Raw genomic sequence first — 26,873 nt, forward strand, 5'->3', positions numbered from 1 at the left:
TCATACTCACATCACAGCCTAGATTCAGAGCCGATAGCAGTCCATTGCGTAACCTTCTGGAAGTCCATCACCTCGTTCGTCCCTCCAGACCGCCCTTGCGTATCATTCCAGTCCCGGTTAACAGCCGTCTCAGGCCTCCACCGGTATGACTCGGCCATCTTCGGATCGAGGGTCCCCTCCATGGCTTCGACGATGAATTTACCTATAGCCGGAATGCAGGAGAAGCCATGGCCTGAGCCGCCCACGCCTAGCACAAGCGACGGATACTCAGGGTGCCGATCGATGAGGAAGGACCTGTTAGGCGTATCCGCACACCAACAGATCCTCGCGAAAGAGAAAGGCCGGTCTGCGAGCTGCGGCATGGTTTCACGGAGAAACCCCCGGCACCTCTGCTCGGCCTCAACTGGAATTTGGCTCTTGGGGAATGGCAAGCTCTTGCGCTGGCCATCAGCGGAGTTGTTCACCCAGTTGCAATAGCCAGGATGCTCGTCGCACATCTTCAGCTCGTGGTTATCTGAATCCGGTTCCATGAAGAAGCCACGCTCGACGTTGAATAGAACGGGTAGATATTTGTACAGTGCGGCCTCCTCTGGCGTCATCTTGATGTGCGCGAGTGTCCATGCGGTGGGTCGGAGTTGGTCCTTGAAGTCGAGGAGTTCGATAGCACTTGCGCCGGCGCATAGAATTGTGCGATCTGCGCGGTGATCCTTGCCGTCTGCTGTCTTTGCGCCCTTGATATCGCCTTGCTCGTATACGAAGCTAGTCACGTGGGCTTGCGGAGAACCGGTGATGAATGTTACACCGAGCCTCTTCGCCTCTGCTGCGGCCGAGATGAGTGCGTTCCGGGCATGCACCCAGCCTGCACCTGTCTTTTTTTGCCAGCCCCACCAGCCCGGAAAGTCTCCAGTCAAGACCCCCTCTGGCATGGTCTTTCTGAAGTCTTCTGGCGTACTCAGGTACTTGAAGTCTGACTTTTTGTCCTCCTGAGCTTGTTGCTGTAATTTAGTAATATTGGCGGGACTGCTGGCCGCGGCGATGAAGCCAGTCTCGTGATAGTGAGACTTGAAGACAGGATCATAGAGCCAGCCCTCCATAGAGGCTTCAAGGAGCTTCCGCGCAACATGGACCTCGTCATCTGAGTCGTCGGCGAACGAGCTGGAGCGGGCGGTGATCTGCTGGGGCGTCAGCTATTACTCAGTGGCGTATAGAATATACAATGGAGAGTTCACTCGCAATTTTGTTGACATCGTTTCCTGCAGAGATTGGCGACGGGACTGGATACGGATCAAGGACTTTGACATTCTTGTAGCCTCTTCGCGCCAGGTGAAGGGCGGTTGAGCAACCCCACGTGCCTGCGCCGACGATGATGATTGATGTTGAGTGATCGAGAGCCATTGCTATAGTGAGATTAGACGGTTAGTCGCTGCTCTCAGCTCACGTTTATATCTTCATACCATGAAATTTAATTCTAAGGTCGAACCTTCTCCAGCGCCACACAGCATTCCGGAGCCCCACAAAAGATCTGCGGTGCAGGGTCTCGTTATCCTGCCCCCTCCTTGTGGCCTTATGCTTCGACTTTGATTTTGCTGCCTAAAGAGCCTTGGGTTCAGCCGAGATGGATTCCTGCTCCCAGAGATTTCTGTCTCACTGCAACGGCGCGCAAATGATCCTTGTGTGCCCGGCGAATCACACAGCGGAGTTCTTCGTCTTAGATTGCCCGTTCATCCCTCCATCACTAGTATTTGCCCCTTTCCTTAGGGGTGCTGAGGGCGAAGACGGGCAGCAAGAGTGAACCGCCAGACAGTATGTTATACACCGATCCTGTTCAAAAACAAGGGTCTTAATGATGCGACTGCATTTATGAACTGTTAACCAAGGCACAAGGAACATTGGACCTCGGGACGGATAGAAGGATCGAGGAACACACACAAAGTGGTTAGAGAGAAGCCATATGTATTCCCATGGATATTTCAGGCCGCGGACTTCAAATGGGGGTCATGAGAACTCTGTGGGAGGCACGAAGACCATGACAAGAAATTTAAGAAACGAGAAATACGATACCCATCTCCTTAGCCGGGTGTCATTAAAGAAGGATCAACTCAACACGCCAACACCGGTTACGCAGAACAGGATCCAATGGTATGGGGTAGAAATTCTTGATCTTACGGACGGAACCGCTTTTTACAACATTCTATCCCACCTCGGAACCCAGATGGTCCCCTTCGTGCATCTTGAAGCCGCGCCACGCCACTACTCAGATCCTCGTTTTCCAAAGCCAAAAACTACCTCAACGATGCCGCCTTCTCGAACCGATATGGAGCTCCTTTTCGTCTTCACCCACGATTTCTTCTGTGCTTAAACCGCTTGTCCCGCGAGAACTGGCCATATATTCGCACAACTAGATCATCAATCTCTCAACCTTGTCCTTCAGGGTGCGGATCTGGCCCATCAAATCGGAGGCCTCGTTTGTCGTAATCGATGCAGCGATGACTGCGCGGGTCTGAAGGATTGTAAGCATTCACGCTCGAATGAGAGGTATTTGGTGGAAGGACATACAACGCCGCACGCACGTCCGAGCGCCATCTTTGATGGCACCTGTTTCGCCTTTGTTAGTTGAGAGTCCGCGATCCGATAATGGCCTGGGTACTTGCATAGACGTAAGGAACTGTGCTGTGTTAGCATATCCGTCACTATAACGCCTTGCTAGATTATCTTACCGTTCTTGTCCTCGCAGAGGAGAGGAAGATGCAGGAGGCTGGGCGCCGTCAGAGGTGCATAGCGCGCACAAATTGTATCCGGTGCTTACATAGCCAATGGGGAGGTGTCCGCCGCAAGGATAATGACCTCCGAGATACCTCGATTGAGGGTCTTCGTGGCTTCGTTCGCGCCTTTCTTCAACCTTCAACGGCATTAGACGTATTGTATTGCAGACATAGGTACGCGGCGACTTACTGGCGGTAGTGCGACGCCTTTGGCAAACGTTAGCAGTTGTTTGGAAAGCTGCTGCCTTACTTGCGGAAATTACTCACTTGTTGTACGAGATCAAGGATCTCTTGGGAAAGGCTTCAAAGTGTCAGTTGCGACACTCATCATAAGCGGAGGATATTCACGAACCCGGCGTCGGCGATAGGCCAGGCTGCGGAGGTGTTGTCTGCCATGGTGATATTTGGAGAGTATGCGCTGATGTGTTCGGTGGTCGCTGCGTACAAGATTGTTCCTTCTTTGCGGTCGCGGAGGAGGAAAGATACGAAGAGAGGGCTCACTGCTTTCGCTCGCCTCTTTCCGGTGTAGATATACGAGAAATCGCCCGTCGCAGATAAAAATCGAAGCCAGACAGAAATTCATGCGAAGCTCAGCTCGTCGGGAAAACCATGACACCGAAAGTCACGTTACACGCTAATGGTGTCTCTCTTGCTTCACCACCAGCGACTTCGCCCTCGTCATCGCCGTCGACCATCGCCATCGCCTACAGCAGCAGCTCCGACTTCCTGCATCTCATTCGAAGCCCACACATCAGCCTTTCGATCCCGCTTGAACAGAAACAGCCGTCGCAATGGCTACCGATCTCTGGTGAGCCCCCCTCGAACCTGCCTGGGGCGTCTGGATTTGTTTCTTCCAGATAAGCATCAAGCTCCAGCGCTTCCGCTGCTACTCTCTATCCAGTCTCAGAAGCGTCTCCAGTTCTTCCTTGCTGACCAGAGTCCATATGTAGCCCCGTCTATGCCGTAAGTCGATGCTCCCAGTCCTCGCCGCCTCCCGTCGCACCCGTTGAAAGGGGAACCCGCATCGCTCCGCCGATATATCCACACCCAGAATAGCACGCTAACTGACACCGTAATAGCCCTTCTTTGGTGCGATGGGCTGCACGTCAGCCATCGTCTTCACATGTTTCGGCGCCGCCTACGGCACAGCTAAGGCTGGCGTTGGTATCTCGGCCATGGGTGTTTTACGACCGGATTTGATCGTCAAGAGTATGGAGTCCACCTTATAGCTTAAATGGCCGCCTACCGAACAAGAAGTTGACCATGTGACTAGACATCATCCCCGTCATTATGGCTGGTATCATTGCGATCTACGGTCTGGTCGTATCGGTCTTGATCTCGAACGACCTGGGACAGAAGACCCCATTGTATACCAATTTCATCCAACTCGGCGCCGGTCTGTCGGTCGGGTTGGCGGGTCTTGCCGCCGGTTTCGCTATCGGCATCGTCGGTGATGCTGGTGTGAGAGGTACCGCACAGCAGCCGCGGTTGTTCGTCGGCATGATTCTGATCCTCATTTTCGCCGAAGTCCTGGGTAGGTTCAGCGGTGTCAAAGTTAGCTTAGCGGCAACGGCTAACTCATGGCCTTGCAGGTCTGTACGGTCTGATTGTAGCCCTACTCATGAACTCGAGGGGTAGTCAGGACGTCTCCTGCTAGGTTAGTGCGACAAGGGGCATGCGGCAGTCACGACAACACATACTGCGCAAAGCGCCCAGATGATACGAACGCAGGCGGACGAACCAGGAGAGGTACGGACTTCGATTTGTGTGGATGCAGAGATCGCTTCACGACGCTTACCAGGCCTGGGAGGCCTTTCAGCCTGTCAGCAGTCTATCCATTTTGCATGGGGCTTCGGAGAAAGGCTTGGGCTGGTATGCTGTATGTTTGTACTTTGTTCGAAGATTTGATGTCGGTAGATAATTGGAAATGCAAAATCCTTGCGTGCAAATGTACCTTAGTTTTTTTTAAGAACTTGTGAGGAAGCGCTTGCCCTCTTTCTTTGAACTGTTCTGTGCCTTTGCTGTTCTAGGGACCCGCTGTTAAGTTCAATCTCAGTCCTCAGTCTCTACTGGAAAGAAGCAATACTTCGATTAATTGTTTCTCGTTGGTAACGGCAACCTCCCGCACTCGGACTCGTCTCCGAATTGGGGCCACGGCTGATAGTAGCTATCAACTGCTTCGAGTAATTCAAAGTCTCCCTTGAAGAAGCAACAATCATGAACGAGACACAACAAAGGGTATAGTCGTCTTACCAGCACTTCCAAACCAGATCGGAACAAAACGCCCCAGCATTCGTGCCTCACGAACTGCAGTCCTTAGCTCTCGGTAGCACACAAGCATAACTGTGTCGCCTCATTGAGCACAATCAAGCAAAGAGGGCAGACAGTTTTCATCAATCATGCACGTGACATTTCTGCCTGTCCAAAAATCTGTGTACCCAGACCAGCGATGCCCATACCAGATATGCACACCGAAGACAGGCTCCCTACCCAACCGCGCCCACTCCCAACTTTCCCAGCCGGAAAGCGAGCCGGAAAAAAAGATAATGGTCTAAACCCAACCACGAAACGAATGCTACTTTGCCCCGAACCAGCCAGCAGAAACAAGAGAACACCATCATCTCCACCGGAGAACCCGATCAACAGATGCGCCCATGGCTGTATACAACGCGCCTAAGCGCTCTGGCCGTGAGCAGGGGCATGGCGATGCTCCTCAAGGTGTCTCTTCTTCATGGCAGCGTTCTTGCACGTGCTGCCGCACTTGTGGTAGATGCTCATGGCCGAGCCGCCGCCGCAGTACTGGTTGCCGTTGCCGCCGCACTTCATGGTGCAGGAGCCCATGACGCCTGGGACGGGCGCGCGGTCGCTGCGGAGGGTGTTGTCGCAGTAGCATCTGTAAGATTTGTTAGAGTGGGCTGTCTCAAGATGACAAGACTAGATTTAGGGAGGGAAAGACTTACTCAGTGCCGTACTCCAACCCAGCATAGCTGTACCCAGCGGTGCTGCAGTAATCGATGCACTTCTCGACGGTCATGGTGGCCTGGTTCGTCGACTTGGCCCTGAAGGTGCGGTCGTTGTACTTGTCGGTGCCGCAGCCAACATACTCCCACTTCTTGCTCGCCGTCACGTCCGTGAAGTACGTGGCCGCAGCGCCAATGACCGCGCTGTCCTGGCACGTGGTGACAGGCGCCGCGCGCGCTGGGCCAGGAGTAACGGCGTTGCAGCCAGGCAGCTTGGCCATGACGCCGTCGACCTGCTCGTTGACGGACGGCGCGATCTTGCACGCGTGGCACTGGGCGTCGGTGAAGAGGTCGTTGGCGAAGACGGGGCAGTCCTTGATGCTGCCGCTGTTGGCCGTGCATTGGTCCGTCGCGCGCTGCAGGACGTCGACGTCCCACCCGTTCACGAAGTCGCCGTGCATGCCGTACCCGGTTGGGTCGCCTTGTGCGAAGACGAAGGGCTGAGAGCTGCCGTACCACTCGTTGGCGAACTTCTGCGTGTCGTACATGACTTCGTAGAAGATGGAGATCAGGTGCACCGGGTGCGAGGCTGGGCAGGGACCGCCGTTGTAGTTGCCGGAGGCCGGGTAGGACATGTGAGATTTGTGGTCGGCGGTGTCGAGATTCTTGCCGTCCCAGCAGGACGGGAAGTAGATCTGGGCACGGAGGCCATTCGGGCAGTTGCGGTTCGGGAAGTTGTTGGTCTCAGCGGTCGCGGGGCCGTTGTAGTCGAGGCAGGCGAAGGACACGGCCTTGGAGGCGAAGTCAGTGCCGGGCGCGCGCTTGAACGGGTCACCGGCGACCATGCGGAAACCCTTGGGAAACGCCTTGAGCTTGTCGTTGTTCGGGCCAGGGCGTTGTCTGTTGATCCGTTAGTCATATCTCTAGCGCTCGTGGAAGGGATCGAGCTTACTGGTAATACACGGTCATGCCACCAGTCTGGCCGTTGAAATCACCAGCCTGAGGCACGCTGATGAAGCTACCATTCTGGGCCTTGAAGTAGAGCGATGGAGTCCAGTAGTTGGAAAGATCCGCCTTAATCGGGCAGGAGGAACACTTGGAGGCGCGAGCCTTGTCATAGGTCATCTCGAACCCGAAGCCACTGCCACCAGATATGGTGTGAACGTGGGCAGAGACCTTCCCTGGGGCGACAATGGGATCGGCGCGCTCCTTAACCAGACGGCCAGGGCAGGTCATGCGCCAGAAGGCGTCAGCTGGAGCTGCAAGCGAAGCGACGAGCGCGAGCGCGTTGAGGTTGTTGAAAAGCATGTTGATGGATGTTTACAAGATCCTTGTTGGGTGGTACCGATGTAGCTCTGGGTCAAGATATCAAATCTTGACAGGCGATTCTTCGAGAAGCCGGCAGCAAAAGGATGGACTTGAATGATAGACTGAAGTGAGTGTTGTAGAAAAGACTGTGGTTACAGAGAATGATCGGTCGCAGACCTGAAGTTGCAGAGCGTAGTCAACGAGTGACGGCGATGATGATTAAGAACAGAAACAAAGGAGACGGGGGGCTGATATACGGCTTTGTGCCGACAAGCATCTTCGCCATCATCTCATTTCTCTTCCCGCCGCTAGTGGAAACAGCAGGGAAAACTCAGGACTATGCTTGGCCAGAGCGCCATGATTTCTGCACGTTGGAGCGTTAAGGCTGGATCTCCACCACGCCGGCTCCGTCTCGGACAGATATCAGTGTTCTCGGCCTCCTCTAAGCTACGGGAGAGTGTGGCTATGGGTAACTTATCTGGCATAAGCGCCCGATGTTGCTTCTTTGCCGCCGACGACGTGTTGTTTCGTGTTGTTCTACTTTGTTTGCAGTTTGGCGATTCATTTTTCCAAGACAAGCGTTTCAAGATTCAGCCGTACCTCATCTCCTTGTGGAAGGAGCGCCCTGCCCAGTGCACATCTGGCAGCGCCACGAACACCATGAGTGCACCTCGCTTGAGCGTGACGCCGAGTCGAAGTGCTTGCTCTTGCATCAAGCCGAACAGGCTACTGCGATGCGGGCTTCGTAAGGCTCAACAGCTCGATGCCGAAGGTATGTGCCTCGGTGGAGACAAGCAGCAGACTCCGCTGGTGAAAGGCGGCCGCGCCGCTCAGCTGAACCTCAGGTCCAGGTCGTCGATCACGCTGCTGGAACCGATGCTCTTGCCGCGAGTTCGTGGAGCCGTCCCTGGGCCAGAAGTGATGGCGCGCTCGGCGTTTGGGATCATCGCTGGACGTCAAAAGCGTTCCTGGTCCCTGGTAGACTGCAGCGCTAAACATGCCAAGGCGTTCAGGAGCAAGACGGACCGTGTGGATCACTGGAGAGCCCACGGCGAATCAAGTTGCAAAAGCCAGCTGCCAATTGTTTAAGCACGGCGTCAGGTTTTGATGCCCGGGCTTCCGGCATCAAGGCATGAGGATTGCGGAGCCGCCGTTTGTTTAACAATTCTCGTTCTAAGGCATTTCAAGTACGCCGAAGACCTGTCAAAGGGAGCGCCCAGAGCTCCCCCCACGCTTGCGCTGCTAATGCAGATTCCCTGCCGTCGCCTCCGACGGCTCACGCTATCACATCGGTTACCGTGTCTTACGAAAGGTAGCTGTGCTAAGATGTACCGGATTGGGGAAAGAAGCACGCCAGAAAAGAGGGAAATGCAGTTCAAATTGCGATCTGCGGCAAGGATCGACCATGGCGCCACATGGCGGCTGGCTGAAACGTGGGCCAGGCGAAGGGCTGATATCGACAATTGACCGACACCTTACCAGAATCGCACGCGCCGTCAGGGATTGACATGCACTAAACCTTTGTCACAGGCATTTACTAACTTCTTGGGCTATCAGCGGGAGACTATCGAAAGAGCACCCTCTTCTGGACTAGAGAATCAGACATAAGAAAATCTTGTAGGTGCATCTGTACATTCGTGCACCTAGGCCTTGGTAGGCTGAGACGGAATATCCTCCGCCAAATGCACCTCTGAGCACTTGAGTCAGCTTCCTACCTCACACAAGCTCGAGGAATTCAACTGTGAAGTTGATTTCGGCCAACAAGCAATCATCTCAGCATCATTGGAGTCCATTGTTGCAGATCTCGGCATCTTACCTAGCACACGACTGCAAACGCAAAAGATGCTTTAAACTCTTCCTTCAGCTCTCGTCACTTGAGGCCACAAGAAGCACCTTACTACGCCCGCTCTGCTCCATGGATCTGAGCTGGTGCAGAAGCCTTCCAGATGTCGCCACAATGGATGGTGTCTGGCTCGGAAACAAGCAGATCTGTAAGGTTTCTTGCTGGGAAACGGGTCCCGACGTGGAGTCCCCGTAGTCGAGGCTTCTCGTGCTGTTCATCAAGTCGTGAGTCTCGCTAGGTGATTCTTACTTACCAATCTATCGTCGGGCTGTACCGCGGTCGAGGGGCGCTCTATGGGTTTGCTCTACTCTAGCGTCGCTATCACCCGCCAAACTCTGCTCCTTTGAGGCAACATCGATGCAACTGAGATCTTGTGACAAGCTGTCTAAGGCTGGAGTGCCGATAGACTCCCGGTAGAGAACGAATACCTCCTTCAGTCAGCTAAGCTAGGTCATCGTGACCTCTTTCATACTATCCTATCTGATCTATGCAGTTTGTACAATTGTCGAACGCGATTTGGACAAACTTTTATATGCCTACAGAACATGAAGTGTAGGCAAAGGCATCGGACAAGGCTCAGAAGCTTCAGACAACCACTACAGAGAGTTCGGCATGGTCAAGATACGACCTCAGGTCCCATGTTCAAGGACTGCCCTACCCTACGACTTCTCCACAGCAAACACCAGACCGCACTGCCTCCTCAAATCCGTCGTAATCCCAATAACAATCCTACTCAGCTCCTCCAGCCTCTTCGCCGCCTCCCCATCGCCACCCTCAATGATCCTCGCAAACTCCTCCGCCTCCTCTTGCAAATTCAGCTTCGCCTTCTCCTTCGCAAGCTCCTCCTTCTGCTTACTCTTCGCATCCAGGAAAGTCACGCGCTCAATATCCGTAACCGCATTGATAACAAACGTCCCCTTCTCGCCATAAACCTCGCTCGGCGCCGTGCTAGTATAGCACTTACTCGCATTAATCACCACGCCGAAGCCCTCATACCGCAGCGTAATCAGGCCGCCGCCATCCGCGCCCGTGGCAATGATGACAGGGCTGTAAGACTGGCTCTTCGGCTTCCCGAAAAGCGCGACGGCGAAGCTGATCGGGTAGACGCCGAGGTCTACAAGGGCGCCGCCGGAGTACTCCAGCGAGAAGATGTTGGGGGTTTCGCCGGCTAGCACGTTGTTGTAGCGCGAGGAGTAGGAGGCGTAGGTCAGGCTGGCGCCGTAGATGGCGCCCAGTCTGGAGAGGTTTCGTTGGAGGATCTTGAAGTTTATCTCCTGGATATGCCTGTTTGCTTCGAGGAGGAAGACGCCGTGCTCTTTTGCTAGGGCGTGCAGTTCTTCGAACTCGGCTACGGTGGAGGTCGCGGGCTTCTCGATGATGACGTGTTTCTTCCCGCTGAGGATGATTTTTGCCTGCTCGTGGTGCAGCGAGTTTGGTGACGCTATGTACACCGCTTGGATATCGCCATCGTTTGCCAGGGCCTCAAGGGAGGTGTGGACGGCAGTCACGTCAAATTTTGCACCGAAGTCTTTGGCTGTTTCCGCTTTGCGGGAGTACACGGCTGCGAGCTTCCATTTGCCGGTGGCTTGCGCCGAGTCCACGAAGGACGCCGTTATCCAGCCTGTGCCGATGCATCCAAAATTGATCATGGTGGTCTTTGTTGAGGTGCGGATGGGGTGCGGGTGAACTCTCAAGCGAGCACGACGTTTCCACACCCGGTCTTCCAAGCATCGACTGCAGGTACTCGTCTCCGCCAACCAAGGTCCATCGATTGCAGAGTGTGCGGGCTTGGGTTGACCATTTCAGAAGAGTGTATTTGCAGATTAGAGTAAGCTGACTCCACCCATGTCCAATCCGGCATACAGTCAGTTTACCGTAGAACGACTGCTGGCTTTCACCGTCATATATAGAGTCATGGAACCTCCCCCCGCTGCCACTCGACTACCTCGCAGTCAAAGGCTTCGTCCATGCAACGACTGATGTAAATACAGATGAAGTGTGCAAGACGCGAATCTGAAGTTGAGATAACATTCAACTCAGCGTATGCTTCAATCAGCAACGCCTACATCTCAGGGATAGAAACAAGGCCCATGCATAATTCTCAGAGTGAGGGCGCAGGCGAGCTGGATAGAACATTGCAGCAGTTTGACGCCTTTGCACATCAGACAATCGATGTCCGGAGTTACCTCCATTTGTTGCAGACGATACCTCCGCACCTAGGCGATTGCAAGACAGTCAAATGGTCATCACGTGTTCCTGTCCCCGGCTGGACCCTGAGCGGCTTCTCCATGGGGAATGGATTGGCGGCGCGATGTGACGAATGTGACGAGCTTGCATGTGCCTGTGTTTTTCCCTTCTAGCTGCCGCTCAACGCCTTTAACCGCTGTTGCTGCTGATGCTCTAAAACACAGCGAGGACAGCTTGCTTGTCTGACTTCTTCTGCCCCAGCTGCTGGCCGACTGGGGCTCGTGAGCTCCTGCTTCGATTCGCTTAGGTCTTCTGTGCCTAGAAGCTGCCCCTCGACCTCCGAGCCGGGCCCGGCCTTCCCATCCGTTCCCCGTTCACCTCACCTCGCCCTTCTATGCTGCCCTGCCTCGGGAGCTGGAAGCATCCACCCTTACAACCAGCCGGAGAATCAAGCTTCATCCACTCGCTCGAAGGTGACCGTGTAACGGCAGCCTGCCCAAATTCATACGTGAAGGGCAACGTGTTCTCACTCAAATCACCACCTGCTACGCTGGCTGGCCGGTGAGAGCCTGCTACTGGACAGACATCCGCTACCTCACACTCCTTAGCTATGATGCACGACACTTCCCTTGCTGCCGATCGACCAGGAGCTCAAAAGTCCGCCGTCACCCTAGTCGAGAACGTTGGCGACCCCGGTTCGATCATGGCCATCTCAGACAGAGTGACGCGTCTGGAGAACTTGAAGATTGAGGATGTGGAGGAAGCGGTAGAAGAAGAAGAGGAGGAGGAGGAGGAGAACCAGCCGCTGCATATGCCACAACCGCGACCGCGACCAACCACCTCGAGGAGCTCAACGGATCCCACCGGAACCGGCATTCTGCTTCAGCCCAGCCAGCCTTCGTCACGTCCACGTAACCGCTCTCCGTACTCCAGAAGCCATTTAAGATCTTCATCAAGCTCGAACTCTCTAACAGCGCCCGCAATGACCCGCTCACACTCACTACCAAGTGTCATAAGTCCAACAACACACCTCTCGTCGTCACCCTCTGCTCGAGCATCTAGCCCTCTGCGCTCACCAGCGCGCGTACCAAGTCCCTTCTCGCTCGCACCGGAAGACACCTACCCGCAGCCTACCGCGTCTCGCATTGGCGAGATCGAAAGCATATCGGAAGACTCAGAACTCAACCTGACGCCAAGAGCTGGATCAGATCGGATGTTTCAGCAGCAATCCTTGCTCCCCTTCGCTCACGGTTACACCTTCCCTCGCTCACGGCGCCGACCCACGTCGCCGCTCCATCACGTCTCGAAAGTGCCCTTTGGTGGTTCTAGCAGCACGCCAACATCCTCTTCATCCTCACCCGTTCTGTCCGCCACCAAGTTCAACGAGTCCTATCCCCCAGGCTTACACCTCTCCTCATCTTTCTCCTCGTCATCCATGCCGTCCACACCGACGTCAGCTCGTTCGCGCAGCCCCTCCATATCATCGCTTGAAACCATCCCAGACTCTCCAGACGCAGAAGAAGCCGCACTGGAGGCAGACAAGCTGGCGAAACTCGATGCCGCTGCTAAAGCTGCCGAGGGAGGAGGGGAAGTACGAAGGAGCAGTCTCGATGTGCCGGGCGAGCGGCGTCCCGGTTTTGGATTCGGCGGGAGGGACAAGCGAAAGAGATGGAGTGTCTGCGGTGCAGAGAGGAGAGGGGATCTCGACTTGGAGACAATTTGGGAAGATTGAAGACAGGCTGGACACGAGCAAATTGGGAGCACATCCTTTGGAGGGTGCCCAACTGTTTCTGGCAAGAGTTTTACGGTGGTGGAACCCTTTACTGGAATCGCGTTTATCACGGCATTATCCTGGAGTTTTGGCGCGTCGAAGCCATGGTTGGCAAGCATCACGTACCCAATGGCGTACACATCTGGGCATTGTGGGTCTTTTTCGTTGGGTTTGCTTTTGGTTTCTTTGGCAGGATACCGCCAGCCTTCTCATGCTTTCGGCGGTTCGATACACACTTGACGGTCGCCACGATACCCGAATGATGTCTTTCTGCGCGTTTTCCTCACTCAGTCTGATAGAGCGGGGGATCGTGGTGAAGGTAGCAAATCCCAATCACTGAACTCTAAGTCACACATCACGCCGTTCGGTTCTTATGCTCTAGAACTCTCCTAGGAAGGCTCTACCTATTGAACAGAATGGGCTCTGACCGCACTAACACAACTACTCCACGTAGCTCTCCTTCAACTAGCATTATCGCCTGCAGAGCTGAGGAAGTCTCAGCTCACCACAACAAATCAGTGTCCCAAGCCCTGCTATGGTTTCTGCTTCGTTAGGTATGCCGAAGGATGAGACGAAGGAGAGGAAAGCCGTAAGAGGCGGAACCGAAGGAGCAGGAGAATTCCACCAGCGGCCTCGCTGCACATGCGACTTTGTTCGTACGGACAGATACTACTGAGCGCCAAACTGTTGTCTAAGCACTCTTGTCCATCTCTTGCTTTCACCTTGTTCTGTTCACTTCGCAAATCTGTTTGAATGAATCAGTTACCATACTGAAGGCAGGCTTGCAGCTCATCTCACGAACAAACCACTGTCCCTGTCATCTTCGATTGCTCACTTGCCAAGCAAACGGCCAGTCATTCACCACGACACTGAATGCTTCACAGTTTCACCACCGCAGCCGCAAACAGCTCCCTCACTTCCAAAACGCCAATGATGCTCCCATCAAGCCTGTCTTCCAAACCACAACCTTCCGCCTCCTCGGCACCGCCAGCAGCATGGAAAAGCGGTACCGCCTGCTCACCGAAGGCCAAGGCGGCACCTTCGACTTCCCCCATCCGTACGTCCTCCACATCCTCGCTCGACCCCTTCCGTCGACCCAGCTCCCTCAGCAACAGTCTAACTCACCCCTCACATCAGCATCTGGACCACAGCGCCCACGCCCCTAGGCACGAAATTCTGCCTCACCTGCGTAGGCGTCTACTTCCAGATCGACGCCAAACGTGCGTCGGCCGTCCTCCACACCGTCTTCCCGGCCCCCTCCTCCTTCTCCTTCTTCTTCTTCTCCTCTCCGCCATTGCACCCATCCCACTGACCAAGATCCCAGGCGCGTTCCTCGCGCACATGCTCCCCCCCAGCCCGCGCAGCCATAGCACTCCACCCCCCTCTCACGCCACGACCGCGCTGCTCGCGCACGAAGCCGCCGCCCACGCCTGGGGCCCGCCCTCCGACCTCATGCGGACGACGCTCGTGCTCGTGTGTCCCTTCCCGACGCTCTGGGCCTACGTGCGCGCGAGGCAGCGGGCTGGCTGTGCCGAGCAGGGCATGAGCGACGCGGTGTTGGCGGCGGTGTTGGCGAGGTGTGCGGAGGAGGGGGAGGGGGAAGGGAGGGAGGTCATGGAGGGGGTTGTTGGGTGGATGTTCGGCGACGGCGAGGTTGATGGGGAGGGAGGGGGGCAGGGGGAGAGAGATGGGGATGAGGCGGGGGAAGGGAAAGAGGAAGGGGGGGCCCGAGGCGGAGAGAGGTGGAGGAGGTTTTGGATCGAGGGGGCGCATGGGTTCGTGGTAAGGGATGTTGGCGCGCTGCCGGAGTTTTGGCATGTTAAGGAGGAGAGTCTGAAGAGGGGGCTTAGCGCGGAGAATACGGCGGAGGAGGATGGGTGGGTTGGTGAGGAGGTTGCGGCGTGCGACGGAGGTGATTGGAGAGTGTTTGCTTGAGCGTTGGAGGTTCAAGACCCGGGCACCAGGCGTGCGAAGATGAGATGACGCAGAAGACGCTTGGGCGAAGGAACAGAACAATGGGGCTCGGTCGTGGAAGGCTTTGGATAATTGTGCCTGTAAGAGACTGGTGGCACTTTTCTTAGAGGGACGGCACCTACCACAGAGCTCGATACCGTGCTGCGACCAGGGAAGTCCTTTCTACTTCCTTTTCGGTGTACCCTGACCACTCTTCCCTGTCATGACATCGATCTTCTAGAACGAGTGAGTAGATGAGGCATGTGTATGTTGCCAACGGAAACACTGAAGAACTGGCAAGTGATGCGAGCTTTATCTCTTTCCATATTACCGAATGAGAGAGAGTCATGTTGTACTTCGACGCATGATCCAAAAGCGCTTTATGATTTTAGTAGTCACAATGTAATTGGAGACCGGTGGAGAGCAGCACATACGCCACAGATTGTCCGCAAAAGACGTGCCCTTCCATGTCAGCTCCCAGAAAACCTGAACGCCGTGGCTATGACCGGTGACCCGACTCGTAGACTACTTACAAAAATGAGGAGAGGAGGGAGAGGAGGGAGAGGAAAGCAAAACGGGGATTTCTGGTAAGCAGTCGAGGTATCATGCAGAGATATGAAAAGAAAAAACTGGGCTCCAGAGGTGCCGAACTCCCACCAATGATGAAGCGGCCCAAGAGAGCAGAGTAACATGTTTGGGAGGCGGAATTACAATGTGGACTTGTTGCGCTGCAGGAGAGGTTCGCTCTGCCCCAAGGCAGAGTAACAACTGGTCAGGGCCGCCAGCTTGAGAGTGTATGTCGAAGCGTGAAAAGTTGAGTTAAAAGGGGTATATGCAAGAACCAAATGCAGGAGCGTCATGTTGAAGGCGTGCGGACTGAAGATACCGCTGTGCGCTCTACCGAGCCGTTGGGACTTTGACGTTGTTCGATAACCAAGCCTGGAGAGCGTAGATTGCGTTAGCAAGCGTAATGTAGCGAAATAACAGTAGAGAAGACTTACGAGGCCCTCGAATATGCCCTCTCCTGTCGTTGCACAGCTAGGCTCGACCTTCCATGTGTGGTTCTTCGCGATTCGCTCTAGCTCTAGCTTGTCTGAGATTTCTTTCGGCCGCATTGCTGTTGTCCGCCATATGATTAGCATCCCTCATGTGTTTGATATGATACAGCTCAGACGCGGTGCTGGCGGTCGTATGTACGCACCACCTGCGAGATCCTGCTTGTTCGCGAAGACAAGAAGCAGCGCGTCCCTCATTTCCCGGTCCTGAATGATCCGCGCGAGCTCGGTGCGCGCTTCGTCGAGTCGGTCGCGGTCGCTGGAGTCGACGACGAAGATGAGTCCTTGTGTGCCTGGAAACGGACGTGTCAGCTTTCTTTCCGCCTACAAACTGCCCGGAAAGCAGTGCAATGCGTCCCCAGTCAACTGGCCGTTCCACCGCGTTCCGCGAGAGGCTTTGGATTGTCGACGTACCCGAGAAGTAGTGCCTCCACAGCGGCCTAATCTTGTCCTGCCCGCCCACATCCCAGACGTTGAACTTTGTGTTCTTGTACGTGACGGTCTCGACATTGAAGCCTACGGTCGGGATGGTGGTGACGTCCTGGTCGAGCTTGAGTTTGTAGAGGATGGCTGTACCGCAAGATTGTGTCAGCTCGCTCTGTTCCGCCTGGTTGAAGGTCTTGTGGGTGTTTGAATGGAAGGTATGGTTGGGCTGTGCGGAACGTACTTGTCTTGCCCGCTGCGTCCAGCCCAAGCATGAGCAGGCGCATCTCTTTGGATCCGAAGATCTTGTTCAGCATCTTTGATATCTGTCCGCCCATAGTGCCGGTTTCTGAGCTCTTCGATGCTAGAAGCGTATGGTGGAACCGAGCCTGTCCGAAGGTTGGGGTGGTGGAGTATGCGGGTGCGGCTTTGCAATGCAACGGGTGGTGGCTATTGAGGTGGTGTAGATTGCGGCTGCTGCGTCTGAACAGGATTGTTGAAAATCCCACTGCGAAATTGCTGGCGGTGAAGCGCGAGATAGTGTTTCGAGTGGGAGCAGCGACTTCGGGGAGTTTCAGAGAGTCGTTTCGCGGAGACCGGGGGATACCTTGGTGGTTATTTACTGTACCTATCAGGGGTATCCCCGAGCACCCCGGATGCAATCTCGCGTTAACGCAACCACAACGATCTAGATTCTGGATATCAGATTTCTACCGATGCTTCATTAAAAGAGCGGTCTGTTCGTGACCGCTCTACAATGAACCCCATTTGTTTGCGAGCAATATCCGCATAACATCCCAAACGCAGCGCGACGCGAAGATCCGGCTGACGCGAAACGGCCCGCCGGCGCCGCGCGGTGAGAGCTGCACCGGGGGTAAGCCGACCTTGGTTCGGCTCAGGCACCGGACAGCTTCTAAGGTTGAATGGCCTCAAGAATCAGATGAAGCACGTATGTAGGTACAATCAATGGCAGAAAGAGGATTTGTCAAGACGGTGCGATAGTATCTTGATATCTATCATCCTCGAATCCCTTCTACAACAACTCCTGTACCATTTCCAGTGTCAGAAGAGATGCAGGCTCAGCCAAACCACGCTTGACGGCTCGTTGCAAAGCGTGCCTCCCGATGCACCCAAGTCTCCTAAGTTCAAAACGCATCATCAATCCCCCTAGCCCTCTCATCCTCCTTCCTCGCCAAATTCGCCCTCCACCACCACTTATGCGTCTCATCGCTCTCCTCTCCCGGCCGCTCATCCCACGGCTTCGGCGACAGCAAAATATGCGCATTCTTGACCTCGCTATCCCGCCAGATCGCCGCATGCACACCCTCCCACCGCAGCGTCTTCAGCGCGTTGTATATATACGGAAGCGCCACCCAGCGGCCGTAGAAGAGATCGCTCAGCAGCGACTGGTCCGCGAAGTCGTAGTTGATCGCCGTGTCGTTGGCCAGCTTGTCAAGGATCAGGGAGTAGACCTCGCTGGAAGGGTTGACGACTTGGAGGCCGCCGTTGGGCATGCCTAGGCCGGCTGTTGGGGGCGCACCTTCCTTTTGCGCGGTGTCTGGATCGGAGTGTTGGGTCGTGAAGGCGCAGTTCTCTGGTATCCTGTCCTTCCCATCAGCATCGTATCCTACAAATCCAGCAAAGAGCGGCAGAACCCACCAGTCCTTGGGATAATGCGGCTTCTTAAGCGGATTACACACACACGCATGACTCGCCGCAAAAACCCTCTCACCCTTCCCAGCCATGTTCGGCGGATCAAGCTCCAGCTCCATAAGCTCATCCATATTCCTCAGCACCAGCATGTCGCTGTCCAGCTGCACCACGCGCTCGTATTCCACCAGCGAGAACGGCGTCAGCTTGCTCCAGCAGTCGTAGAAGCGCGGGTCGTTGCTGTAGTCCTTGGTTATGGACGGCAGCAGGTAGTTAACGCGCTTCTTGGGGATGTTGCGTGCGTCGAGCGCTGCGTGGCCTTCGGGAGGAAAGGTGTCGGTGTAGAGGGCGACGAGGGGGTAGGCGGATTTGTGGAGTTTGAGGCTGTAGTCCAGCGCGAGGAGGCCGGGGAGGTAGTTTGTGTTTGTTATCAGGGTTGTCCATACTGTGCGGCCGGTCAGTTGATGTCGCGCAATTGATAGAGTGCCCACTCCGACGGTACCTTTCTTGGACTCTACTACCCTAGTGGGGTCTGGGTTTGCCTGAGAGATAGCATCTTGCCTCTGCTCTTCTGTGGCCATTCTTCACGTGAGGACGTCCGATTATCCAGATAGAAAGACAATGAAGCGGCACAGACCGCTAGCAATAATGTGAACTACATTTCTTTTACAGCAGTCATCAGACGGTAGCGACGTCGGTAGTAAGCATGCCGAGTCCGGGGCTGGTTGAGATCTCGGCAGCGATCTCCCGCCCGCTTCATGCGTCATCACGCTCCGAAAGCACGCAGGGTCCAGAAAAGCACCGAGCTCGGCGTTTGCTGACTGACAGCTATCGCGCCTTCCACCATCCCGTGGTTGTAGCCCACCCTTTACGAACGGTATGCATCCGTTGCAGACCTCCTCGTCAGCATTCTTCGGCCAATGTCCGCTTCGGTGAATGATGCCGTCAAGTATGGCGTCGACGACACCGCGGAGCGCAAACCCGCACCTAAGGGCGGTGCAAGCAACTACAAGGGCTTTGTAGGGGGCATCTTTTCTGGCATTGCCAAGTTGAGTGGTTAGTCGGGTGCTCCATAGTCACAATCGCATGCTGACTCGTGGTAGTTGGACATCCGTGAGCAACATTCCCCGATACTACAAACGACGCGCAACTGACACTTGCCCAGCTTCGACACCATCAAAGTGCGCCTGCAGACCTCCAACAAGACCCAATTCCGCGGCCCCCTCGAATGCCTCCTCCAAACCGTCCGCAATGAAGGCGTGCGCGGGCTCTACAAAGGCGCAACTCCCCCCCTAATCGGCTGGATGTTCATGGACTCAGTGTACTTGCCCCAACCCCTCCCTCAACCAAACCCTCACTAAAGCCCCCGACACAGCATGCTCGGCTCCCTAACAGTCTACCGGCGCCTCCTCCTCGAAAACGTCTTCAGCCCGCGAAGGGACGCTCATGCTACTGTGTCCTCGCTGCACCAACTCCCTTCAGTCGGCCACGGTATCGCGGGCATCTTCGCCGGCTGGACCGTCAGCTTCATCGCTGCGCCTGTCGAGCACGTCAAGGCTAGGCTGCAGGTGCAGTATGCGGCTGATAAGGCGAAGAGGGTGTACAAGGGACCGATTGACTGCACCAAGAAGCTCGTAAGCGCCGCCTCATCCTCCCCTACCTTAAGTCCTCGTTGCCGTTACTGACGAGCAGGGAATAGCTCCGTGGCCACGGCTTCAGAGGCCTCTACCACGGCCTCTCCGCCACCCTCCTCTTCCGCACCTTCTTCTTCTTCTGGTGGGCCTCCTACGACGTCTTCACGCGCCTCTTAACCACCCACACCGCCCTCTCCACCCCGGCCATCAACTTCTGGGCCGGCGGCCTGAGCGCGCAGATCTTCTGGATCACGTCCTACCCGAGCGACGTGGTCAAGCAGCGCATCATGACGGACTCGCTGGGCCCGGATAGAAGATTCCCGAGATGGAGGGACGCTGCCAAGGCCGTGTGGAGGGAGAATGGGTGGAGGGGGTACTGGAGGGGGTTCGTGCCATGCTTTTTGAGGGCGTTTCCCGCGAATGCGATGGCGCTTGTGGCGTTTGAGGGGGTGATGAGGGCGTTGCCGTAGGAGGTGTTGCTGGGGGTGTGCAGATGACGGGGATTAGTTTTGAGGCCGGGTGCTGTCGGATGTGCGTGGTAGGAGTACGGAAAGTCCACGTCTGGCGTTAGGAGTCTGTTTGGGGGCGCCGAGATATGCCTCCCAAACGGGTAACTAGCTCGTGCGTAGAACACCGCAGCGGTACAGCGTCTCAAATTTTTTTTTCTCGCGACTACAATCCGCCCATCAAACGATCGGGGTCCAGCGCAAAAGCCAGCTTGTGCATCAGTGCAACAAGGTGCTCTGTGAAGTTCGCGGTTGGTTCCCCAGCCTTCGTTTTCGCACCGGACTCCCTTCGTGCTAGTCGCGCGCTGTTTGCCGCACTGCACCTTCGTACCGAAACTTGCTTTGCTGGATTTATGGAACAGCGTCTTCATCGTAGATCGTGTATCTGAGAAATCGTTGGACGAGAAATTTTACTAGAATTTCTTGTAAATGGCTTGGTCGCTTAATGCAGTGACAACCCTGCTGTAACGGATGGCATAACCTCGTCATTCAACGAACGAGAACAAGTTGCAAGCACGCCCAGATCTCTCTAGGATGGTATGATAAGTGATCTGTGAGAGGATCAACCGACATAATCGTCCAGAAGGGACGGATGCCGTGGAGGATGATGGCTGCAAGTGCGGAGGTTTCAGGGATCCGTTGACAAAGACAACGTGTGAAGAACTGAACTATGCTTGTGTATCACGGCTACACCTTCCTCTTCGAATGCCCTCCGAATAACAGAGCTTGCAGAGCTTGGCTTCTCCTCAAATTTGCCACTTGGACTGCGAGTAAGGAAAGGTCATAGTGCTCGTGGACAGCGTTTCTGAAGTGAGATGCTACGTCGACCTAATCACGAGACCGGTTCTACGATGCTAAGCACCACATACCTATCACCCTTTCACAGCGCGCTTTCCTTCCCATGCAGCTCACAAAAGGCCTTGAAGATTGTAAGGTCCTCCGACTTGCTCTCCACCACCAACTCCGCCGTCGCGCCAACAAAGAAGACATACCCCGGCTTCACATCCTCAGTCTTCGGCCCCACACTAACCGTCCCCTCACCCGCCGTGCAAAGAACGATACTAGGTCCCTGAATCGGATCAAAGGTCGCTTTGGCACCGTCAGCCTTGAGTTCGAGCTTGGTGACGCTGAACTCCTCGATTGGAGGGTCGTACAGCAGGCAGTACGAGCCTGAGGAATAAGCGGTACGGTTGAGGGTGACGTAAGGGTAATCCGTCGGATGCATCTTTTGCTCAGAGATTGGAGCGTATGAGTATGTGAGCATGGTGGTCAGGGTGGAGACATCTTTGAATTTGGGGGTGAAGCCGGCGCGGACGACGTTGTCGGAGGAGGCCATGCATTCGATGATGTCTGAAGAGTGTGAGGTTAGTGTCCTTATTTTGACCAACAATTGATTCCGTAGAGCTAGTCATGAGATTAAGAATAGATACTTACCGCCGGAGAGATAGGCGTGAATGTCGTCAGCCTTCAGGAACATGGCCTCGCCGACCTCAAGCTTGACGTAGTTGAGGAAGAACAACACGAACAGGCCGATATCAGACGGGAACTGGTCATTGACTCTCACGACCAGACCAGCGAGTTCCTTGCCGTTATTAGACGGACCACCACTGCCAGCGAACTCCTCGCCTCCGTTCTTCGCTGCCTTTAGTAGCTCCATTGTGGCAGCCTCAACCTGATCACTCTTCACGTTCATCAGGCCTGTAAAAGCTTCTTGCAACGCTTTCTTATTGGCGGTGACGTCTTCTTCCTTGTCGGAAGTCTCGCGGCCCTTAACGGTTTCCTCGAAGTTCTTGGCCTTGTCTTCGCCAACAAGTTTGCGGAATGAAGGGACGGTTGACAGGAAATGCGATATCTCGCCTAGCGGTCTGAAGCCACACAGACCATCGAAAGGCGTTATGGCAATGGTCATCTCAGGCTTGTGATTGTCATCTATATAAAAGCAGTAAGCGTGTGTTCACAGGCGCAGTTTCGGCGGAATCATGACAAACCTGGATAGTTCTTCGGGTCCTTGGAATGTAGCTTCTCCGCAAGCTTCTTATTTGGATGAGCCTGTATGCTCAGAGCCTTCCGGATAGAGAGGACCTTGAATAAGAAGGGAAGTTTGTCTTCATATTTCTCGCTGATCTCCGTTGACATCAAAGCTTTATTCTCTTGGACAAGCTCCAGAAGAGATCTCTGTGTTTCGAGGTCCTTGGAAGGTAGAGAGGGATGAGTGCCCATCCATAGCTGATTTATGATGGTAAGTAGAGATAGTTAGTGCACGGATTGGCCGAAACAGGAGACTGACCTCAGCGTATGGCTTGTCGTCTTCAATCTTGAAATCATCCGATTGCGTTGCTGCCGCAAACTTGACAGCGGCTGATTCTTTACCAACCTTGCCTATAAGCAGCCATGTTAGGTTGCTATACAGAGGTTTCGGTATGATGCGATGGACGTGCCCCACTCATAGCTGTTCACACCTGCAGACTGTTAGTCCTCAAGAAAATCTAGACAGCATTCATTGAAGCTTGCCGCATTGTAGCCTGATCAATGGATTCCTCATTGTGTCGGCGCTGTGGGTGTTTGTTCAAGATATCGCAACTCGAGGGAATCTACTTCGTCACACGTCAGAGCGTTTTGGGCTGTTGTGGATGGTGGCGGTCCAGACAAGCTTTCCGCCCCGAACCTTCTCCCCGGTCCGCAACCCCTGTCACTGGACCCCCAGGTTCACACTTCCAGTTCACAATCCACTCTGTAACAAACAGTATTCAGTACATTTTGCCCGCTCAGACAACGCATTGAATTTGGAGTTTTGCTAAGATTAGGCCAAGGTCACAATGACGTATGGCTGTAATTTACTGAGATTATTGTTTTCTTAATATCCTCTTCTCGCACTCTGCACACTTCCATCTCACACTTACATCCACAGTGAGCTATCGCTAAGACAGTAATCGGTCACATTCTCTGACATTCACGAATCCCCAAGCTGTCCTTTGCTTTAAGAACCGCCTAAGTACAAAGCTGTCTTGCAGAATCTTCCGCACAGTATCAACTCTTCTCTCACTATGTCCCGCAACAACAGAGGCCCACGCTCAGGTCAGATGAAGGACGACGCAGACGAAGAGCGCAACATCTGGAATCAAATTATCGGTGACGGGAGGAAGATTGATGCTCTCATTGTATGTTCGAAAAATCCCTTAGATCCTTTAAGCGCACCGCCGAACCCGATCTTCATTAGCCACTAGACAAGTGATTGCTTACTAGGTTCCAACTCGGTGCGCTCTCTCTGCAAATGTATTGCTAACTCATGTGACTGCAGGCGAAATCGAACGAGCTTTGCAAGCGCATGGTCGAGCTGAAAGATGAGCTTGATGCTGCCATAGGTAGGCGGCACAATATCTTCGTTATCGGGCCCGGTCTTTAAGCCTTGTTCATCTTATCCCGCCCACTTGCTTTACGTGGCGTATAACAATTACTGTCATCGAGGTTTCCACTTCCCATGTTTTGCGTGTCCGTTTCTTGCAATTTGCCCACTCAATATAAGCAGATATTGCACACAACCTCCGGACCTCCTCGAGGCGGGTTCCAGTAGCTGCTGAGACCTCAGAGTGACTGTTGGTTACGCATATCTTGCCCATGTTCTTCTCAACGTGTCCATCCTTGCTTCGGAAGCTCAATATCAACACTTGCTGACTCTTCTATCCAGCCAACGGCACGCCTCTCAACACATCGTCGGAAGATGAACTCGAATCCGTCACCCGGGAGAATGTCCGCCTCCATGACAAAATCCTAGCCATGCTCGAGGGCGAGAGTGACGGCAACAACCTCAGCACCCTGAACGGCCTCGAGGTTCTCGGCGCCCTCCGCACATCCAGCGAGGCCGATCAAGCGGCCAACAACACCTCCCGCAACGCCAGCGGCAAGAACCAACGCAGTCGCGGTCCCAAGCGTGAGTCCGCGCGCGAGTCCGCGCGTGAATCTACGCGCGAATCTGCTGCCACTAGTGTGGCCGAAGACCACGATAGCGTCGTCGGAGACTCGCCCGGTGACCCAAGCCCCAAGGTTGGCCCTTCAACCACAGCGAGCCGCTTGATCGGAAAGGCAGGAAGCCGTCAAGGTAGTGTACCAGCAGGCCGCGAAGCTTCCGTCAAAGCCGATGACGGCGCGGAGAGCGCGGACGGAGTGAAGGGTGAGATATCCGCAGCAGATCAAGTAGCACATGTGAATATATACAAAAACTCTGACACGTCCACCGAGCAGTCTCAGCATCAGAGCGTAACAAGCTCCAAGTCGGCACCGAAGTCTGCTACAAGAACAAAGCTAAAGCGGCAGAAGGCGAAGGCATCCTCTGCAGCATCACCAACGTAGTCGGAGAAGGGAAGCAACGCCGGTAACGTCAAGACTCTCACCTCCATCATTCCGTTTGTATGCTGACCTCCATCGGTCAGCTATGAGATCATCGACTCCGACACTGACACCCCCACTCCCCCTACACCTTACCGCGCTAGTGTTAATTATCTTGTCCCTATTCCATCTTCCAACCTAGGTCTCCCGGATCTGGCTCCCGGCAAGAATGTTCTTGCATTGTACCCTATGACCACTACGTTCTACAGGGCTGAAGTTGTCGCATCAAAGAACAAGAAGGATGGCCCAGCTGAGCTCAAGGAAGGCTTTGTGCGTTTGCGTTTTGAGGGAGAGGAAGAGGTTGGGAGGAATGAGGATGTGGAAAGGCGTTACGTTCTTGTTGCATGAAGGGTGGATTACTCGGAGACAAATGCAGCGATTGGTGTTTGGTTTGGATATGACGTGGCGTATGTTGGAGCATCCGAAAGGGACTCTTGACTTGTCTACGGGATGCAAACATCTGGAGATAGCTGTGATGCACGACAGCGCAATCGCATGAATATTCAAGACCTGACGTAAATAGAAAGTCTTGGATGTTTGCTGAAATTCGCTTGGACATTCGGGTATCAAGCATCTCACACTACCTGGAGAGAACAACGAAACATGCAAGGCGTACAGCACCTAACATATAAGTCGAATGACTCCAGGCAGGCCCACTTACGGAGTTCGTCACTTTGACAGACGTCAACACTCACCACGCTCTTTCATCCGTCAGTATGCGGGTTATTATTAGGCACACGTCTCTTTGCTTCACCGCTGCTTTCCTGGCTTGCCTTACTTCTAAATTCCAACAGTCTCAACGTCGTTGAACTTTGATCAATCTCACCAACATGACAAACTGTTTACTATAACGATATCTGCACACTGCAGAATCTGTGCAACTCTAACACAAACCGCCAGAGCCTACTGAACCACGGCACAAAATCTTTCCGCTCTCGTAACCAGAAGCTTTCCATTGGTCTTAACTCTGTAGGGTCAATCAGCATGACTCCCAATATCTCGGAGTTACACTCCGCGACCGTCCAGCTTAGCCAGCTCAAGCTAAAGCAAGAGGGAAGCCTTCCAAAGCTCTACGAGATCAGGCCTGCCGGCCCCGGCAAAGGCCTCGGCGCGTTCGCCATCCAGCCCATCAAGCGTGGCACCCGCATCCTTGCCGAAGCTCCGCTCCTCTCAATCGCTCAGTCCGAGTACCTCGAAGGCGACATCCAGCGCTCCTTCGACAAGCTTTCAGCCGAAGACAAAGCCAAGTACTTCACCCTCCACTCGAACCACGGCCAAGACCCCAAGAACTGGCCCAGCACCATCCACCCTCGCACCCACGAAGCCGAAAGGCAGCGCATCGAGGAACAGCACAACTCGCGCGTCGGCGACAAAGCGACAATCCTCTCCATCTTCCAGACGAACTGCATGGAGCACGAGCGCGGCGCTGCTGTCTTCATGGACGCCTCCCGCTTCAACCACTCCTGCATCTCCAACGCCTTCTTTTCATGGAACAGTAACATAGGCAAAGAAACCATCCACGCCATAGTCGACATCCTCGCCGGAGAAGAAATCACGCTGTGCTACTGTGACGCGCTCTGGGACACCCACATGCGCAACTGGGCGCTCAAGCACTACGGCTTCAGATGCGCCTGTCGCGCTTGCGGGGAGATGGTTCCAGGCAGTTTCGCAGCGCAGAGCCACAGTCGAAGGTACCGGATGCGGGAGTTGCAGGAGCGGCTTGACGGGCATGGGAAGTCCCTCAGGAAGTTCGACAAGGTGGATACGGCGGCTGCGGTGTCGGATGCGGTGGAGATGTGCGCGCTGTTGGTCGAGGAGGGACTGTTTACGGCGGAGCTAGGGAAGGCGTATGACGACCTTGCTATTGTCTGTGAGCAGGCTGGCGATTTGAGGTTCGGGTATGCGGCGGCTTGCAAGGAGCTGGAGGTCTATGAGACTATACTCGGCTCTGATCATCCGGAGGTCGAGAGCGCGAGTGGCTTGGTGAGGCGCCTGAAGAAGAAGAAGCTTGACGGCGAGAAGTAGCGTATTTATACCACAGGCTGGTGTCGATCTGCTTCCAGGGGATATTTGGAGCTTGACAAAAGTAATGGTGCTCAAGGAATGCTTCATCCAAGCTTAGAGATGTTGAGAAGGCGTACTACTATCAATGCTGCATCTACTCTGCAAGATACATATGAGGCATCTGTTATGTGCTTCTTGCGTTTACCTCCGTGCATCTTGTCCTTTTACTGCAGTCATTTTATCTAAGGAAGTGGGTTGTTCTGCACATCTGAGCGGCGCCTCAGAAGCCTTGCCTGTACTTGCTTCGTTCGCGTGCCTAGAGATACTTAAAGATCCGTGAACTTCCAGGTGTTTGCTTTCGCTAATCCTCCAGCAGTGTATCCGGCTTTCTGTCCGAGCATGTGAAGTTATTGAGCCCCAGACGTTTGATATCC

The 26,873-nt window shown here is 54.5% G+C and overlaps 14 protein-coding genes across 14 annotated transcripts; 7 read left to right on the forward strand and 7 right to left on the reverse strand.

Annotated features, from left to right (window-relative positions):
- Nucleotides 1–11: 11 nt before the first annotated feature.
- W97_03253 (uncharacterized protein) lies at nt 12–1,395 on the reverse strand (the record flags this gene model as incomplete). Its single annotated transcript, XM_007781150.1, has 2 exons — nt 12–1,172; nt 1,216–1,395. 2 exons carry the CDS (start codon nt 1,393–1,395, stop codon nt 12–14), a joined length of 1,341 nt encoding a protein of 446 aa, XP_007779340.1.
- Nucleotides 1,396–2,398: 1,003 nt separating this feature from the next.
- On the reverse strand, nt 2,399–3,158 carry W97_03254 (ribonucleoprotein-associated protein; the record flags this gene model as incomplete). The annotated part of the gene is made up of 7 exons (XM_007781151.1): nt 2,399–2,500; nt 2,557–2,604; nt 2,658–2,665; nt 2,718–2,755; nt 2,807–2,899; nt 3,013–3,063; nt 3,115–3,158. 7 exons carry the CDS (start codon nt 3,156–3,158, stop codon nt 2,399–2,401), a joined length of 384 nt encoding a protein of 127 aa, XP_007779341.1.
- A 395-nt stretch (nt 3,159–3,553) lies between these two features.
- On the forward strand, nt 3,554–4,419 carry W97_03255 (V-type proton ATPase proteolipid subunit; the record flags this gene model as incomplete). Its single annotated transcript, XM_007781152.1, has 5 exons — nt 3,554–3,570; nt 3,713–3,725; nt 3,842–3,971; nt 4,036–4,296; nt 4,355–4,419. 5 exons carry the CDS (start codon nt 3,554–3,556, stop codon nt 4,417–4,419), a joined length of 486 nt encoding a protein of 161 aa, XP_007779342.1.
- A 1,016-nt stretch (nt 4,420–5,435) lies between these two features.
- On the reverse strand, nt 5,436–7,030 carry W97_03256 (uncharacterized protein; the record flags this gene model as incomplete). Its single annotated transcript, XM_007781153.1, has 3 exons — nt 5,436–5,655; nt 5,723–6,622; nt 6,675–7,030. 3 exons carry the CDS (start codon nt 7,028–7,030, stop codon nt 5,436–5,438), a joined length of 1,476 nt encoding a protein of 491 aa, XP_007779343.1.
- A 2,502-nt stretch (nt 7,031–9,532) lies between these two features.
- W97_03257 (uncharacterized protein) lies at nt 9,533–10,522 on the reverse strand (the record flags this gene model as incomplete). The annotated part of the gene is made up of 1 exon (XM_007781154.1): nt 9,533–10,522. The coding sequence occupies one exon, from the start codon at nt 10,520–10,522 to the stop codon at nt 9,533–9,535; it is 990 nt and encodes a 329-aa protein (XP_007779344.1).
- Nucleotides 10,523–11,673: 1,151 nt separating this feature from the next.
- W97_03258 (uncharacterized protein) lies at nt 11,674–12,792 on the forward strand (the record flags this gene model as incomplete). The annotated part of the gene is made up of 1 exon (XM_007781155.1): nt 11,674–12,792. The coding sequence occupies one exon, from the start codon at nt 11,674–11,676 to the stop codon at nt 12,790–12,792; it is 1,119 nt and encodes a 372-aa protein (XP_007779345.1).
- A 1,034-nt stretch (nt 12,793–13,826) lies between these two features.
- Nucleotides 13,827–14,766, forward strand: W97_03259 (uncharacterized protein; the record flags this gene model as incomplete). Its single annotated transcript, XM_007781156.1, has 3 exons — nt 13,827–13,888; nt 13,969–14,051; nt 14,156–14,766. The coding sequence occupies 3 exons, from the start codon at nt 13,827–13,829 to the stop codon at nt 14,764–14,766; spliced, it is 756 nt and encodes a 251-aa protein (XP_007779346.1).
- A 915-nt stretch (nt 14,767–15,681) lies between these two features.
- W97_03260 (ADP-ribosylation factor 6) lies at nt 15,682–16,600 on the reverse strand (the record flags this gene model as incomplete). Its single annotated transcript, XM_007781157.1, has 5 exons — nt 15,682–15,723; nt 15,786–15,901; nt 15,986–16,132; nt 16,254–16,409; nt 16,507–16,600. The coding sequence occupies 5 exons, from the start codon at nt 16,598–16,600 to the stop codon at nt 15,682–15,684; spliced, it is 555 nt and encodes a 184-aa protein (XP_007779347.1).
- An 807-nt stretch (nt 16,601–17,407) lies between these two features.
- On the reverse strand, nt 17,408–18,493 carry W97_03261 (uncharacterized protein; the record flags this gene model as incomplete). The annotated part of the gene is made up of 1 exon (XM_007781158.1): nt 17,408–18,493. One exon carries the CDS (start codon nt 18,491–18,493, stop codon nt 17,408–17,410), a length of 1,086 nt encoding a protein of 361 aa, XP_007779348.1.
- Nucleotides 18,494–18,832: 339 nt separating this feature from the next.
- W97_03262 (uncharacterized protein) lies at nt 18,833–20,016 on the forward strand (the record flags this gene model as incomplete). The annotated part of the gene is made up of 5 exons (XM_007781159.1): nt 18,833–18,968; nt 19,016–19,025; nt 19,078–19,233; nt 19,288–19,546; nt 19,612–20,016. The coding sequence occupies 5 exons, from the start codon at nt 18,833–18,835 to the stop codon at nt 20,014–20,016; spliced, it is 966 nt and encodes a 321-aa protein (XP_007779349.1).
- Nucleotides 20,017–20,932: 916 nt separating this feature from the next.
- Nucleotides 20,933–22,499, reverse strand: W97_03263 (mannose-6-phosphate isomerase; the record flags this gene model as incomplete). The annotated part of the gene is made up of 5 exons (XM_007781160.1): nt 20,933–21,402; nt 21,487–21,981; nt 22,041–22,278; nt 22,340–22,431; nt 22,487–22,499. 5 exons carry the CDS (start codon nt 22,497–22,499, stop codon nt 20,933–20,935), a joined length of 1,308 nt encoding a protein of 435 aa, XP_007779350.1.
- A 597-nt stretch (nt 22,500–23,096) lies between these two features.
- Nucleotides 23,097–23,455, forward strand: W97_03264 (uncharacterized protein; the record flags this gene model as incomplete). Its single annotated transcript, XM_007781161.1, has 2 exons — nt 23,097–23,210; nt 23,351–23,455. 2 exons carry the CDS (start codon nt 23,097–23,099, stop codon nt 23,453–23,455), a joined length of 219 nt encoding a protein of 72 aa, XP_007779351.1.
- A 371-nt stretch (nt 23,456–23,826) lies between these two features.
- On the forward strand, nt 23,827–24,783 carry W97_03265 (uncharacterized protein; the record flags this gene model as incomplete). Its single annotated transcript, XM_007781162.1, has 3 exons — nt 23,827–24,220; nt 24,292–24,421; nt 24,480–24,783. 3 exons carry the CDS (start codon nt 23,827–23,829, stop codon nt 24,781–24,783), a joined length of 828 nt encoding a protein of 275 aa, XP_007779352.1.
- A 636-nt stretch (nt 24,784–25,419) lies between these two features.
- Nucleotides 25,420–26,460, forward strand: W97_03266 (uncharacterized protein; the record flags this gene model as incomplete). The annotated part of the gene is made up of 1 exon (XM_007781163.1): nt 25,420–26,460. The coding sequence occupies one exon, from the start codon at nt 25,420–25,422 to the stop codon at nt 26,458–26,460; it is 1,041 nt and encodes a 346-aa protein (XP_007779353.1).
- Between the last annotated feature and the right edge of the window lie 413 nt (nt 26,461–26,873).

The sequence above is a fragment of the Coniosporium apollinis genome (assembly GCF_000281105.1).
Source record: "Coniosporium apollinis CBS 100218 chromosome Unknown supercont1.13, whole genome shotgun sequence".
NCBI lineage: Eukaryota > Fungi > Ascomycota > Dothideomycetes > Coniosporium > Coniosporium apollinis.